This window comes from Mesoplodon mirus (assembly GCF_964341445.2).
Source record: "Mesoplodon mirus genome assembly, chromosome: 18".
NCBI lineage: Eukaryota > Metazoa > Chordata > Mammalia > Artiodactyla > Ziphiidae > Mesoplodon > Mesoplodon mirus.
In genome coordinates this window covers 17,408,542-17,422,588 of record NC_138994.1, presented here as the reverse complement: position 1 = coordinate 17,422,588, position 14,047 = coordinate 17,408,542, and the positions used below count along the sequence as shown (strand labels likewise).

The 14,047-nt window shown below is 40.6% G+C and overlaps 2 protein-coding genes across 3 annotated transcripts in view; one reads left to right on the top strand and one right to left on the bottom strand.

Moving 5' to 3' along the window:
* RNF157 (ring finger protein 157) overlaps nt 1-14,047 on the bottom strand; it is an 84,742-nt gene that overhangs the window by 62,065 nt on the left and 8,630 nt on the right. The window lies entirely within an intron of this gene.
* Nucleotides 6,252-12,587, top strand: LOC309794211 (NHP2-like protein 1; the record flags this gene model as incomplete). Its single annotated transcript, XM_082605421.1, has 2 exons — nt 6,252-6,258; nt 12,143-12,587. The coding sequence occupies 2 exons, from the start codon at nt 6,252-6,254 to the stop codon at nt 12,529-12,531; spliced, it is 396 nt and encodes a 131-aa protein (XP_082461547.1). The 3' UTR covers nt 12,532-12,587.

The following is a 14,047-nucleotide window of genomic DNA, read 5'->3' as shown; positions in this document are numbered from 1 at the left end:
AGCTGATGCAGAAAAAAAAAATGGTTAACCCTTCAACAAACAATTAGAGCAATTTCTAACCCTAGGAAAATTTTCTTCTCTTGATTGGGGATAATGGCACAAAATAAGCAAAATCATAGCAGTAAGAACCCAAGATACCAAATATAAAATAGATCACCGTATTCCTTGTGACATTCTTAATTGAATCTTTACCATGATCTGCCTATGATACCATGAAGCAAAAGACCAGAAGGCCCCACAATGCACCTGAACATATAATGTATGAACATATCTATGTTTTATATATATATATATATATATATATATATGTTAATGAACATATATATGTGTTTTGTTCCTGATTTTTTTCCTTACACTGGAAGCGGTTGTTCTTTGTTCTCCACCTATTCAGGAATCTTAACTGCAGGTATCAGCGTGCATACACACATACGTTTCTTTGCCTAGATTTTTCATAAGCCAGCTCATACCTATACACAGAAGTCTCAGCACCTACCTACCTACGTGTATACCTCCATAACCCTCCACAAGGAAGGCTCTTTGTTTTTCATATTTGTTTCAAAATGACTGTTTAATAGGAAAATACAAATTTAAATAATACTGCCCCAGGCTTTACCTACCAACTACCACATAGATTATGTAGTTTAATTGGACAGGTTTAGTGCTATGAAAGATACAGACACATACACAAACCCTAGTCTCAAATTCATTAGCAGTGCTAATGGCCAAGGTTACAGGGACATCAGTCACACAGGCTCTCTTTGCCCCACCTTGACCAGCCAGGAGGCAGGGATATTTTCAACTCTACACTAACCAGATGCAATCAACAGTCAGGGTCAGAATCCCCATCTGCGTTATCCAGATAGAAGGAAGAACCGTGCCAGGACGTGATGGCACTAAGTCACCAAGGGAGGCTTGGGTAACACTGCACATTCCATCTGGGAACACTTTCCAAATCTGATGATTAAACGAATGCTTCTCATAGAATGGATAAACAACAAGGGCCTACTGCATAGCAAAGGGGACTATATTCAATATCCTGTGATAAACCATAGTGGAAAAGAATAGAAAAAAGAATGTATGTATATGTATAACTGAGTCACTTTGCTGTACAGCAGAAATGAACACTTTGTAAATCAACTATACTTCAATTAAAAAAATGCTTTTTAAAAAAAAAAAAGATCTTTATTGGAGTATAATTGCTTCACAATGCTGTTAGTTTCTGTTGCACAACAACGCGAATCAGCCATACGCATACATGTCCCCATATCCCCTCCCTCTTGAGCCTCCCTCCCACCCTCCCTATCCCACCCCTCTAGGTCATCCCAAAGCACCGAGCTGATCTCCCTGTGCTATGCTGCTGCTTCCCACCAGCCAACTATTTTACATTCAGTAGTGTATATACGTCAATGCTACTCTCACCCCAAGTCCTCAAGTCCATTCTCTATGCCTACCTCTTTATTCCTGCCCTGCAACTAGGTTCATCAGTACCATTTTTTTTTTAGATTCCATATATATGCGTTAGCCTACAGTATTTTTTTTCTCTTTCTGACTTACTTCACTCTGTATGACATACTCTAGGTCCATCCACCTCACTACAAATAACTCAATTTCATTTCTTTTTATGGCTGAGTAATATTCCATTGTATATATGTGCTACATTTTCTTTATGCATTCATCTGTCGATGGACATTTAGGTTGGTTCCATGTCCTGGCTATTGTAAATAGTGCTGCAATGAACACCGGGGTACGTGTCTCTTTTTGAATTACGGTTTTCTCTGGGTATATGCCCAGTAGTGGGGTTGATGGGTCATATGATAGTTCTATTTTTAGTTTTATAAGGAACCTCCATACTGTTCTCCATAGTGGCTGTACCAATTTACATTCCTACCAACAGTGCAGGAGGGTTCCCTTTTCACCACACCCCTTCCAGCAAAAAAAATGCTTCTTAAGCCACATTTTTATAATCTAATTCTCCCACAAAGGCAAGCTGTTCAAAGTGAACAACTCCTACCATAACATACTTTATCGATGCTCTCATATACCCCAGTTCTTAGATTAATACAAAGAACTTATGAATCGGCAAAAGTCTTCTTTATGTGTTATACGGCTCAGGTAAATGTTTCAATGTTTTAGGTATACAGCAAACTCTAAAAAAAAATGAGATTCAGCAATTTCAGCCTGTGAAGAAGCCACAGCAAGGAAGACAGAGAAGAAAGTTCTAACAGAAAAATGGAACCAAATGTTCATTTTTTGGATTTTCTACACATGGAGCTGCTTTAGTCTAGAAACATTTATTAAACAAAACAACGTGGATAAAATCACTCGCCACAAAGTGAGGCAATTCTTTAATTAAATAACAAGCAGGAAAACATTATTTGAGAGTAACAGCAGCCAAATCCAAAGCAATCACTGAGGAACCCTTGAAAGTTACCCATCAAAACGAAAACACACACGGCAGCCATCTGCAGTGATACAACAGTGCGATTCATCCTTTAGGAAAGCTTAATTATCAATTATTTATGTCTAGCACTTACTAGCCCTATTTTCCACGTGCATAATTTATAGAGAGGGGAGGTGCCTAGTTGCCATAAGCAGATGCAGCCATCTCAAAGAATTTGTCATTTACTGTTGAACCTTAGTAAAGTATATTTTTTATACACTAGACATTATACATTTATTATACATTAGGTGAAATTAGAAAAGGGAAAGATGTTCACATTGATGGATGGATGGCTTACCCAAATCATGAATAAAGAACCGGGAGAAGCAGGTTTGGTGTCTGGAGTGGTACAGGTTGAGCTCAATGTGGGACACGCTGAGTTTCCAGTACCTGGGAGCAGTCAGGTGGGGGATGTGGGGACAATGAAATCCACGGAGATTTGATCCTAGCAAGAGAAGAGCACTAATGGCCTCAGGGTTAAAGTGTTAAAGATGACAGTGTTCTATTGGAAATGCCATTCTGGGGGGAGCTGTGACGTTAAAAGGAATCATCCAGAAAGCAGTGCAGAGCTAACTGTAGCATTAGAAATCAAGAGCACACATATACAAAGACCTAAACTTAAGGTCAATAATCCGCAAATGAAAAGGGGAGTTTTCATTTCAGGAGAGGCGTCAATGCCACGTTCCTGGGAAAAGCTGATCTTCCTTGGTGCACTTAAAATAGAAATGCCTCATCAGGTAAAAGGAAAATTAAACTTAAGACAACTGAAATTTTGTTTTTTCCTCTCTTTGAAATGCACCTCGCTAATAACCCCAGTTAGACTAGAGGGAGAGCAAACTTGCTATCTGCAGCCTAGCTAAAGCATCCTGCCTGTGTGCCCAGGCTGCCCAGAGGTGTGGATCAGGGCACAGTGACCTAGAGCGGCCACATCAGCAGATGGGAACACCAAACACACTAACAATCCTTGAAAAAAAATGCCTTCTGGACAATTTGCACACATTTTTGCTTCTTAGTGTGAACTGCGCTCTAAAATCAGAAACGGCAGGGGAAAAAGAACTGCACTAAAACACTTCTTTGCCTGTTTGCTAACGGGAAAAAACATATGACTAGTAGATAACCTGCAAGCTTTCCATTATTAGTTGGCTATAATTTCTTAACCAAATTATATTTAAAACATAAGGTATGAGTGGGAGGGGAAAAGGGGAATTCGTGTTTAATGGGTACAGAGTTTGTTTTGCAAGAAGAAAAAGTTCTAGAGATTTTAACACTAATGAACTGTACACTTGAAAATGGTTAAGATGGTAAGTTTAATGTTATGTATTTTAAACCACAATAAAAATAAATATCAAGAAAAAAAACAACAACCACAACGTGTGGCCCAGAATGACCAGTGCTAATACAATATTTTTTCAGTATTTTTTAAAAAGTATTAAAGAAAAAAAGGTATCCAGACAAACAAAAATCAAATTACTTACAAGGGAAGAAAATTACACTAGTACTGTTCTCCAGATCAGCACTGAACAAAAATACGCTAACACGGGACTTCCCTGGAGGTCCAGTAGTTAAGACTCCATGCTTCCACTGTAGGGGGAATGGGTTCAATCCCTGGTCCCAGAACTAAGATCCCATATGCCGCGTTGCGTGGCCAAAAAAATATATATGTATACCATGAGCCATAAATGCAAGCCACATATGTAATTTTAAATTATCTAATAGCCACATTTTTAAAAAGTAAAAATAAGCAAAATTAATTTGAATATATTTTATTTATCCCAATGTTGGATATTCCAATATCCCAATATATCCAAAATATTATTTCAATAGGTAATCAATATAAAAACTTTTAAGGAGCTATTCACATTCTTTTTTCAACTATCCATGAAGAAAAATACAACTATTTGTTACTCAGCAAGAGAACAAAGAGAAAAATCTTAGAATTCACTAACTTAAATAATTTACCCAGTGAATTAAGATATTAGGGCATATTCCTAACATCACAATGAAATTCAGTGTTGCTCAGTGAATTCCAGAATTTATGTCTGTCCCAGTGAGATATTCTGACATTTGCCACCAAACCACTATGTATTATCACATCACGCAATAAAGGGCAGTTAAACATCCTTCCCGTCTTTCTACAACTCTGTATTTAAAGGGTACCCTAAATGTTAACAAACAGAAACTCTAATTTTATTCTAATTTAAAATAACTTTTCTTTCCAAATCTATGATATTACTGAAATATGTTGGTCTACAGAAAAAGGGTTAGGGGAAAAAACTCAACTGTTTAGGCCTCTAGGGAATAGCAATTTATTTATTGTCATGGCATGATTCCAAATAAAAGATTTTAAGGTTTTTGAAACTTTATATTTTATAAAACTAACAAAATTCAAAGACGCTGAGTAAGCAATAAAATTGTGATAATTTGTATAGAGTAAAAGATGAAGCAAAATATATTTTGGATTTGAGTCACTATCTCATGCTAATTGGGAGGTTTTTTTGTTTTCTTTTGCCGTACACGGGCCTCTCACTGTTGTGGCCTCTCCCGTTGCTGAGCACAGGCTCTGGACGCGCAGGCTCAGCGGCCATGGCTCACGGGCCCAGCCGCTCCGCGGCATGTGGGATCTTCCTGGACCGGGGCACGAACCCGTGTCCCCTGCATCGGCAGGCAGACTCTCAACCACTGCGCCACCAGGGAAGCCCTAATTGGGAGTTTTTATTGCAAGATCTCTAATCAATCTTCCCTTCTTTTGGTATTTTTTTAAAAATTGAGGTCACAGTAAAATAAATTAGATATCCTGCCTATAAGTGAAAAATACTAATCTTCACCTATTTACTTTTGGACCAATGGAGTTATATCCTTGATTATTGTAGAAAATGGAATTGTACTTAAAAATAACTTCATATAAAATTAAAATATGGGGAAAAATTTAAAAATAAATAAAAAGAAAAGGAAATAAAAAGAAAAAATTAAAATACGGAAAAACTGGCTATGGAAATCCTATTATGTTTTCATATATTTGAAAAATCTTCATCTACATGGCATTTCAATAACATACTTTAAGCTTAAGTTCACAAAAATAAAAGGAAAGTAACAAAATTGTATTTAAGCACCTCTAACTGTTCAAGTCAATTCTAATGCTACAGTGCTGCTTTTGTTATTCATGTTTTTTACCTATTTAAAAAAATTATATGGACTTCCCTGGTGGCGCAATGGTTAAGAATCCACCTGCCAATGCAGGGGACACGTGTTCGAGCTCTAGTCCGGGAAGATCCCGCATGCCGCGGAGCAACTAAGCCCGTGCGCCACAACGACTGAGCCCACGTGCCACAACGACTGAAGCCTACGTGCCTAGAGCCCGTGCTCCGCAACAAGAGAAGCCACCACAATAAGTTCACGCACCGCAACGAAGAGTAGCTCCCACTTGCTGCAACTAGAGAAAGCCCGCGCCCAGCAGCGAAGACCCAACACAGCGAAAAATAAATTAAATAAACAAAATTTAAAAATTATATAAGTAATACATGTCTTTGGCAAAAAAAAAAAAAAATACAAAGAAGTACATAATTTAAAAAGTGATAATCTGGGCTCCCCTGGTGGCGCAGTGGTTGAGAGTCTGCCTGCCAATGCAGGGGACACGGGTTCATGCCCCGGTGTGGGAAGATCCCACGTGCCGCAGAGCAGCTGGGCCCGTGAGCCATGGCCGCTGAGCCTGTGCGTCCGGAGCCTGTGCTCCGCAACGGGAGAGGCCACAACAGTGAGAGGCCCGCGTACCACGAGAAAAACAAAACAAAACAAAAAGTGATAATCCAACATTATGAAAGGTAACTCCGTTATTAACAATCAGTTTGCAGCCTTCCAGATTTTCCTATACATATATAAACACATTCAGGTTTTCTGTTTTGCTTTATTTTGATATTTAACCTAATTAGGATATTACTCGTATTGATCTGCATGTTGCTTTTTTTCCTAATGTACTGTAGGCATCTTTCCATGTCTGTACTTACGGATTGACCTCATTGCCTCATTGGGTTTTTTTTGGCCCGCTGCGAGCAGCTTGCGGGATCTTAGTTCCCCAACCAGGGGCTGAACCCGGGCCTCAGCAGTGAAAGCACCAGAGTTCTAACCACTGGACCGCCAGGGAATTCCCGACCTCATTGTTCTTAATGACTACATAATAACCACCTCTTATTGAGGGCTTACTCTATACCAGTGCTGTACTAACAAGTATTATATAGGTTATCCCTCAAAACCCTACAAAGTGGGTGTTACTAATTTTTTTTTTTTTTTTACCAAAGAGGAATTGAATGCACAGACAGTTTAAGTACTTTGTCCAAGGTCACACAGCTAGTAAGAGGCAGTGTCAGGCCCCAAATCCAGCTATTTTTATTCCAGAGCCTGTGTGTATTCTTAACCATTACACTATAATCCCAATGAGTGCCCAGATTGAATTAACTGTTTCCCTACTGATAAACACTTCCTATTCTTTCTAGTTTATGTTGCTTGCCTGCTTTTTTTTTCTTTCTTTCTATTTGTTTTTACATCTGGAATTTGTCCTCACGGACTGTATGGGATAAGAATTTTTCCATTTACTGACTATTCCATATCCCCCATTAATTTGAAATGCTACTTTTTTTTTTTTTTTTTTTTGCGGTACGCGGGCCTCTCACTGCTGTGGCCTCTCCTGTTGTGGAGCACAGGCTCTGGACGCGCAGGCTCAGCGGCCATGGCTCACGGGCCCAGCCGCTCCGCGGCATGTGGGATCTTCCCGGACCAGGGCACGAACCCGTGTCCCCTGCATCGGCAGGTGGACTCTCAACCACTGCGCCACCAGGGAAGCCTAAATCTTTTTTTTTTTCCCCTCAAATCTTTACAACAGTTTCCACCACTGCACTGAAACTCTTCTCTGGAATACCAACCAGGCCAACTGTCTTTTCCCACAATTCATTCACCTTACGAATGGTCAGAAGACTTCAACACTAATTTCTGAGTCTTCCTCTTCTTGCCCCACTTTTCCACCCAGCCCCAAACATGAATATGTCTCAAGAGCCCCATCCTCTGCTTTTCTTTCATTCTTCCTCTCTCTCTCTTCCTCACAGAATCAAAGAAAAGGCTTTGACTTAAGACAGAGCTGGATTTGATCCTGATGCCACCGTCTACCAGCTGTGTGACCTAGGACAAATCATTTAACTTTTTTGAGCATTGGCTTTATTTAGTTATTTATTATTTTGGTTGTGCCGAGTCTTAGTTGGCGGCACACGGGATCTTCTCTGCGGCATGCATGTGGGATCTAGTTCCCCAACCAGGGATCGAACCCAGGCCCCCTGCATGGATTCTTACCCACTGGACCACCAGAGAAGTCCCGCATTGGCTTCTTTATTTGTAAAATGGAGATAATATTACCTCTTTCCAAGGATTGCTTTTGGGATCTAATAAGATAACATTTATGCAGCTGGCTAGGCCCAGTGGGCAATTAATACACCTTGGCCCTCCTTTGCCATCCTCAACTCCCAAACCTTTGTCTCTGATCTTTCTTTGGAGTTTCAGTCCAAATCTTTAACTACCTGCCGTATCTTTTTACCTGGGTATCCCTTCTTTGACTCAAACTCAGTGAATAACCTTTTCTTCTGGAAGGAGGTGGAATGAAAGGCATTTTATCTTAAGAGTTGGCACCAGAACTCCTCTTAGGGAAGGCTTGATCTTTTTTTGGAATATACATTCATGAGCTACTTAGAATGGAGAATGGCACACCAAAAGTATGCGTGCTTCTGTTGCTTGTTAATTGCACTCAAACTACTTTGTAATTTGTTTTATTTATTTATTCATTTATTTATTTACTTGGCTGCACCGGGTCTTAGTTGTGGCATGTGGGACCTTTGTTGTGGCATGCAGGATCTTTGTTGTGGCATGCAGGATTTTAGTTGCGGCGTGCAGGATCTAGTTCCCTGACCAGGGATTGAACCCGGGCCCCCTGCGTTGGGAGCACAGAGTCTTAGCCACTGGACCACCAGGGAAGTCCCAGTAAGTTGTTTTTATTCTCAGGGGAAATAATAAAGAGAAGAGTCCAAAAAAGGAGAGGTAAGAGGAAAAGAGACATTAAGACAGAGGAAGGCCAGAATTGGTGAGCTGAAGAGCCAGTAAAACTCCCTAGTTGACATACAATTAGGGAGTTTGTATTTCTCCAATGTAAGCCCAAACTTCATCATCCACCTACAAATCTTTACTAGAATCCACACTTTGAATACTTTATGTGAATGGAATTTTTTGGAGAAACTGAATAATGGACCGATGTTACATTTGTTATGAGGCCAAGACAGCAAGCTGGAGCTCAGGGGCCAACATGGTCATAACATGTCACCTGGGAATTCACAGAAATCTCTGAGGGGGCATCAGAAGTCTGTACTCTGATTTGGGGGAATAGGTGGGTTTCTGTCTAATCTACCTAGATTATTTATTTATTTACTTAGGCCACGCAGTGCTGCATGCGGGATCTTAGCTCTCTAACCAGGGATCAAACCCACGCCCCCTGCAGTGGAAGCGTGGAGTCTTAACCACTGGACCGCCAGGGAAGTACCGAATCTACCTAGATTTTGAGGAGCGGTAAAGCCCTGGCCGACGTTTGGGAATCAAGTCAAAAGCAGTTTCTGCTCCATATTCCCAATTTCTGTCAACGGGGCCTCACTTCTCTGGCTCCCAAGCTAAAAACAGTATAGGCATCAAAGCTACAAAAACACTGAACATGTGCTTTGTGCAAAGCACCCTGTCAAGACCTCAGCCCTTTCCAAGTTTGATTACAGTGAGTTACCAGGTAACTTTCCTAGCAAGTCTCTATGCTTCCAGTGTTTTCTCCCCACAACCTATCCCTCTAAGAGATAAATCTTCCTTAAAACACCATTTGCTTCCTCTCATGGCTCCTACCTGTTATTCTGTAATCTATCAATACCATCGGCGACCTTTACCCACTACTAATACTATTCTCCACATTGGACTATTGGAGAGTTCTACCCGCCTTCAAAGTCCTTCAAGGCCATTAGCTCTCAAGAGCCCCACCCTTAATGATGAAGCTCTTCTCTTTATTTTATTCAATTGGCATTGGCACTCTATACTGTTATTTTTATTTTTTATTTATTTATTTTTTGCAGTACGTGGGCCTCTTACTATTGTGGCCTCTCCGTTGCAGAGCACAGGCTCTGGACGCACAGGCTCAGCGGCCATGGCTCACGGGCCCAGCCACTCTGCGGCATGTGGGATCTTCCCGGACCGGGGCACAAACCCGCGTCCCCTGCATCGGCAGGCAGACTCTCAACCACTGTGCCACCATGGAAGCCCTGTACTGTTATTTTTAAAAACAGCTTTATTGAGGTATAATATACACAGCATAAAATTCATCCATCCTAAAATCAACTATCACCACAATCCAGTTGAAAACACCACCCCGAAATGCTCCCTCATGCCAATTTACAACTAATTCCCACTCCCATCCCCAGCCTTAGGTAAACACTGCTCTGCTTTCTATCTCTACATATTTGCCTTTTCTAGCCATTTCATATAAATGGACTCATACAATAATACATCGTCTTGTATCTGGCTTCTTTCACTTACCACAATGTTTTTGAGGTTAATCTGCATTGTGTAGCATATATCAATAGTTCATTCCTTTAAATTGCTGAATAGTATTGCAATGTATGAATATACCTCATTTTGTTAATCCATTCACCAGTGGATGGACATTTGGATTATTTCCAGTTTTTTGGCTATTATGAGCAATGCTGTTATGAACATTTGCATACATATCTTTGTGTGTATCTATGTCATTTCTTTTGGATAGATTCATAGGGGTGCAATTGCTAGATCATAAGGTAAATTTATGTTTAACTTTTTCTATTTATTTATTTATTTTTGGCTGTGTTGGGTCTTCGTTGCTGCGTGCAGGCTTTCTCTAGTTGCAGCGAGCGGGGGCTACTCTTTGTTGTGGTGCATGAACTTCTCATTGCAGTGGCTTCTCTTGTTGTGGAGCCTGGGCTCTAGGCGTGAGGGCTCAGTAGTCGTGGCACACAGGTTCAGTAGTTGTGGCTCGCGGGTTCTAGAGCGCAGGCTCAGTAGTTGTGGTGCACGGGCTTAGTTGCTCCGCGGCATGTGGGATCTTTCCAGACCAGGGCTTTAACCCATGTCCCCAGAATTGGCAGATGGATTCTTAACCACTGTGCCACCAGGGAAGTCCCTAACTTTTTAAGACACTCCCAAACTCTTTTCCAAACTGGCTGTTACCATTTTACATTCCCATTTACAATGCACAAGGATTCCAATTTCTCTGCATTCTCACCAACACTTGATATTCTTTTTTATTGTTGCTCTCCTAGTGGTTTTGAAGTGCTATCTCATTGTGGTTTTAATTGTGTTTCCCTAATAACTACTGATGCTGAGCACCTTTCCATGTATTTATTGGCCATTCCTATAGCTTCTTTGGTGAAATGTCTATTCAACTCTTTTGTCCATTTGTAAATTGGGTTGTCTTCTTAATACTGAGCTGTAAAAAGTTCTCGATATATTCTGGAAGTAAATCCTTTATGTATTTTGCAAATATTTTCATTCAGAAGGTGGCTTGTCCTTTCATTTCCTTAATGTTGTCTTTTGAAGTAGAAACATTTTTAATTTGGAAGAAATCCAATTTATCAGTTTTTTCTCTTACGGATTTTGCTTTTGGCACTGTATCAAAGAACTCTGCCCAATCTGAAACAAATAAATAGTTTCTCCTATGTCTTCTTTTAGGGGTTTTATAGTTTTAGCTCTTGAATTTAGGTCTACTTTTAAAACAGCTTTGGGACTTCCCTGGTGCTCTAGTGGTTAAGATTCCACTCTCCCAATGCAGGGGGCCCGGGTTCAATCCCCGGTCAGGGAACTAGATCCCGCATGCCACAACTAAAAGATCCTGCATGCCACAACGAAAATCTCACATGCCACAACTAAGACCCAGAGCAGCCAAATAAATAAATAAATATTTTTAAAAGTAACCATAAAAAAGTTTTATTGAGCTATAATTCACATACCATATAATTCACCTATTTAAAGTGTACCATTCAATGGTTTTTTAGTATATTCACAGAGTTATGCAACTATTCACTACTATCTAATTTTAGAACATTTTCATTATCCCAGAAAGAAACCCATTAGCAATCACTTCTCATTTCCCCCTCCCCCGGCCACTGGCAGCCACTAATCTACTTTCTGTCTATGGATTTGCCTCTTCTGGGCATGTCATATACATGGAATTATACAATATATGGCCTTTTGCCTCTGGCTTCTTTCACTTAACATCAGTGTTTTTCAAGTTTCATCCAAGCTGTAGCAAATATCAATACTTCATTCCTTTTTGTTGCCAAGTAACACTCCATTGCATGGATTTACCACATTTTCTCAGTTGTTCCGTTCACCAGTTGATGAACATTTGGGTTGTTTCCACCTTTTAGCTATTATGATCAGTGCTGCTATGAACATTCATGTACATGTTTTGGTGTGGATTTTTTTTTTCTTGGGCATATATATATTATGTGTGTGTGTGTAACATACGACTGTAATTGCTGAGTTATAAAGTAATGAACATTTGAGGCACTGTCAAACTGTTTCCCATAGAGCTTTCTGCAGCGGTGAGGGCTCCAACTCTGACATCGCCTGTGCTCCTTGACCAATGACAATACCATGGAACTGGAGCCAAGACTGAGGCTGATGTAAATCTGAAGGCCTACCCTCTTGCAGATGACCACCTCACCAAGAAGCTATTGGACCTCGTTCAGCAATCAGGTAACTACAAGCAGCTTCGAAAAGGAGCCAGTGAGGCCGTCAAAACCCTCAACAGAGGCATCTCTGAGTTCATTGTGATGGCTGCAGACGCCGAGCCCCTGGAGATCATCCTGCACCTCCCACTGCTATGTGAGGACAAGAACGTGCCCTGTGTGTTTGTGTGCTCCAAGCAGGCCCTGGGGCGAGCCGGTGGGGTCTCCAGGCCTGTCATCACCTGTTCTGTCACCATCAAAGAACGCTCACAACTGAAGCAGCAGACCCAATCCACCCAGCAGTCCATTGAAAGGCTCTTAGTCTAAACAGGTGGCCTCTGTCAAAGTCCCTGCTGACTCCTACCCCAGGGGTTATGTATCATATTGTCTGTTAGCATCTAGTATTTCCAGCTACCTTCTATGGTTATAAAAGATTGTAGCGCTAAATCTGGAAAAAAACCAAACTCTTTTCCATAGCAACTGTACCCTTTTACATTCCCACCAGCGGGGGACCAGGATTCCAACTTCTCCACATCCTCACCAACACTTACTATTTGTTTTTTAAATTATCACTATCCTAATGGATGTGAAGTATTATCTAACCGTAGTTTTTTTTTGTTTGTTTGTTTGTTTGTTTGTTTGTTTTTCTTTTTGCGGTATGCGGGCCTCTCACTGTTGTGGCCTCTCCCGTTGCGGAGCACAGGCTCCGGATGCGCAGGCCCAGCGGCCATGGCTCACGGGCCCAGCCGCTCCGCGGCATATGGGATCCTCCCAGACCGGGGCACGAACCCGTATCCCCTGCATCGGCAGGCAGACTCTCAACCACTGCGCCACCAGGGAGGCCCCTAACCGTAGTTTTGATTTGCATTTCCCTAATAGCCAATGATGTTAAGCATCTTTTCATTGTTGACATGCTTATTGTCCATTTGTATATCTCTGTTGGACAAATGTCTACTCAAGATCTTTACTCCTTTTTTAATCGGGTTGTCTTTTTGTTTTTTGAATTGTACAAGTTCTTTATATATTCTAGATATAAATCCCTTACCATACATAAGATTTGCAAGTATTTTCTCCCATTCTGTGGGTAGTAGTTTCATTCTGTGATCCATTGTGAGTTAATTTTTGGTCATGTGAAGAAAGGGTCTAAGTTCATTTTTTTGCTTGTCAACATCCAATTGTGCTAGCACCATTTGTTGAAAAACCTTTCCTTTCCCTGTTGAATTGTCTTGGTACTTCTGTCAAAATCAACTGAGCATAAATATAAGGATTTATTTCTGGCTTTCAATTCTGCTCCATTGATCTACATACTGTTTTTTTTAAGTTTTTTTTTTTTTTTTGATATGGACCATTTTTAAAGTCTTTGTTGAATTTGTTACAATATTGCTTCTCTTTTATGTTTTGTTTTTTTGGCAGCAAGCCAGTGGGATCTTAGCTCCCAGACCAGGAATCCAGCCCGCACGCCCTGCATTGGAAGGTGAAGTCTTAACCACTGGACCACCAAGGAAGTCCCTGATCTATACGCTTCTTGTTGTACCAATACCACACTGTGGCTTGATAGTAATTTTTGAAATTGGGTAGTGAAAATCCTCCAAGTTTGTTCTTCCTGTTCAAAATTGTTTTGGATATTCTAGGTCCTTTGAATGTCCACATACATTTTAGAATTGGCTGGCCAATTTCTTCAAAAAAGTCTGTTGGGATTTTACCAGAGAATGTACTCAATTTTCAGATCAATTTGGAGAGCACTGGCATCTCAACAATATTGAGTTTTCCATTCCATGAACATGAAACGTCTATTTATTTAGATCTCTTTAAACTTTTTTAGTTAAAGCATCAATCTCAGCAA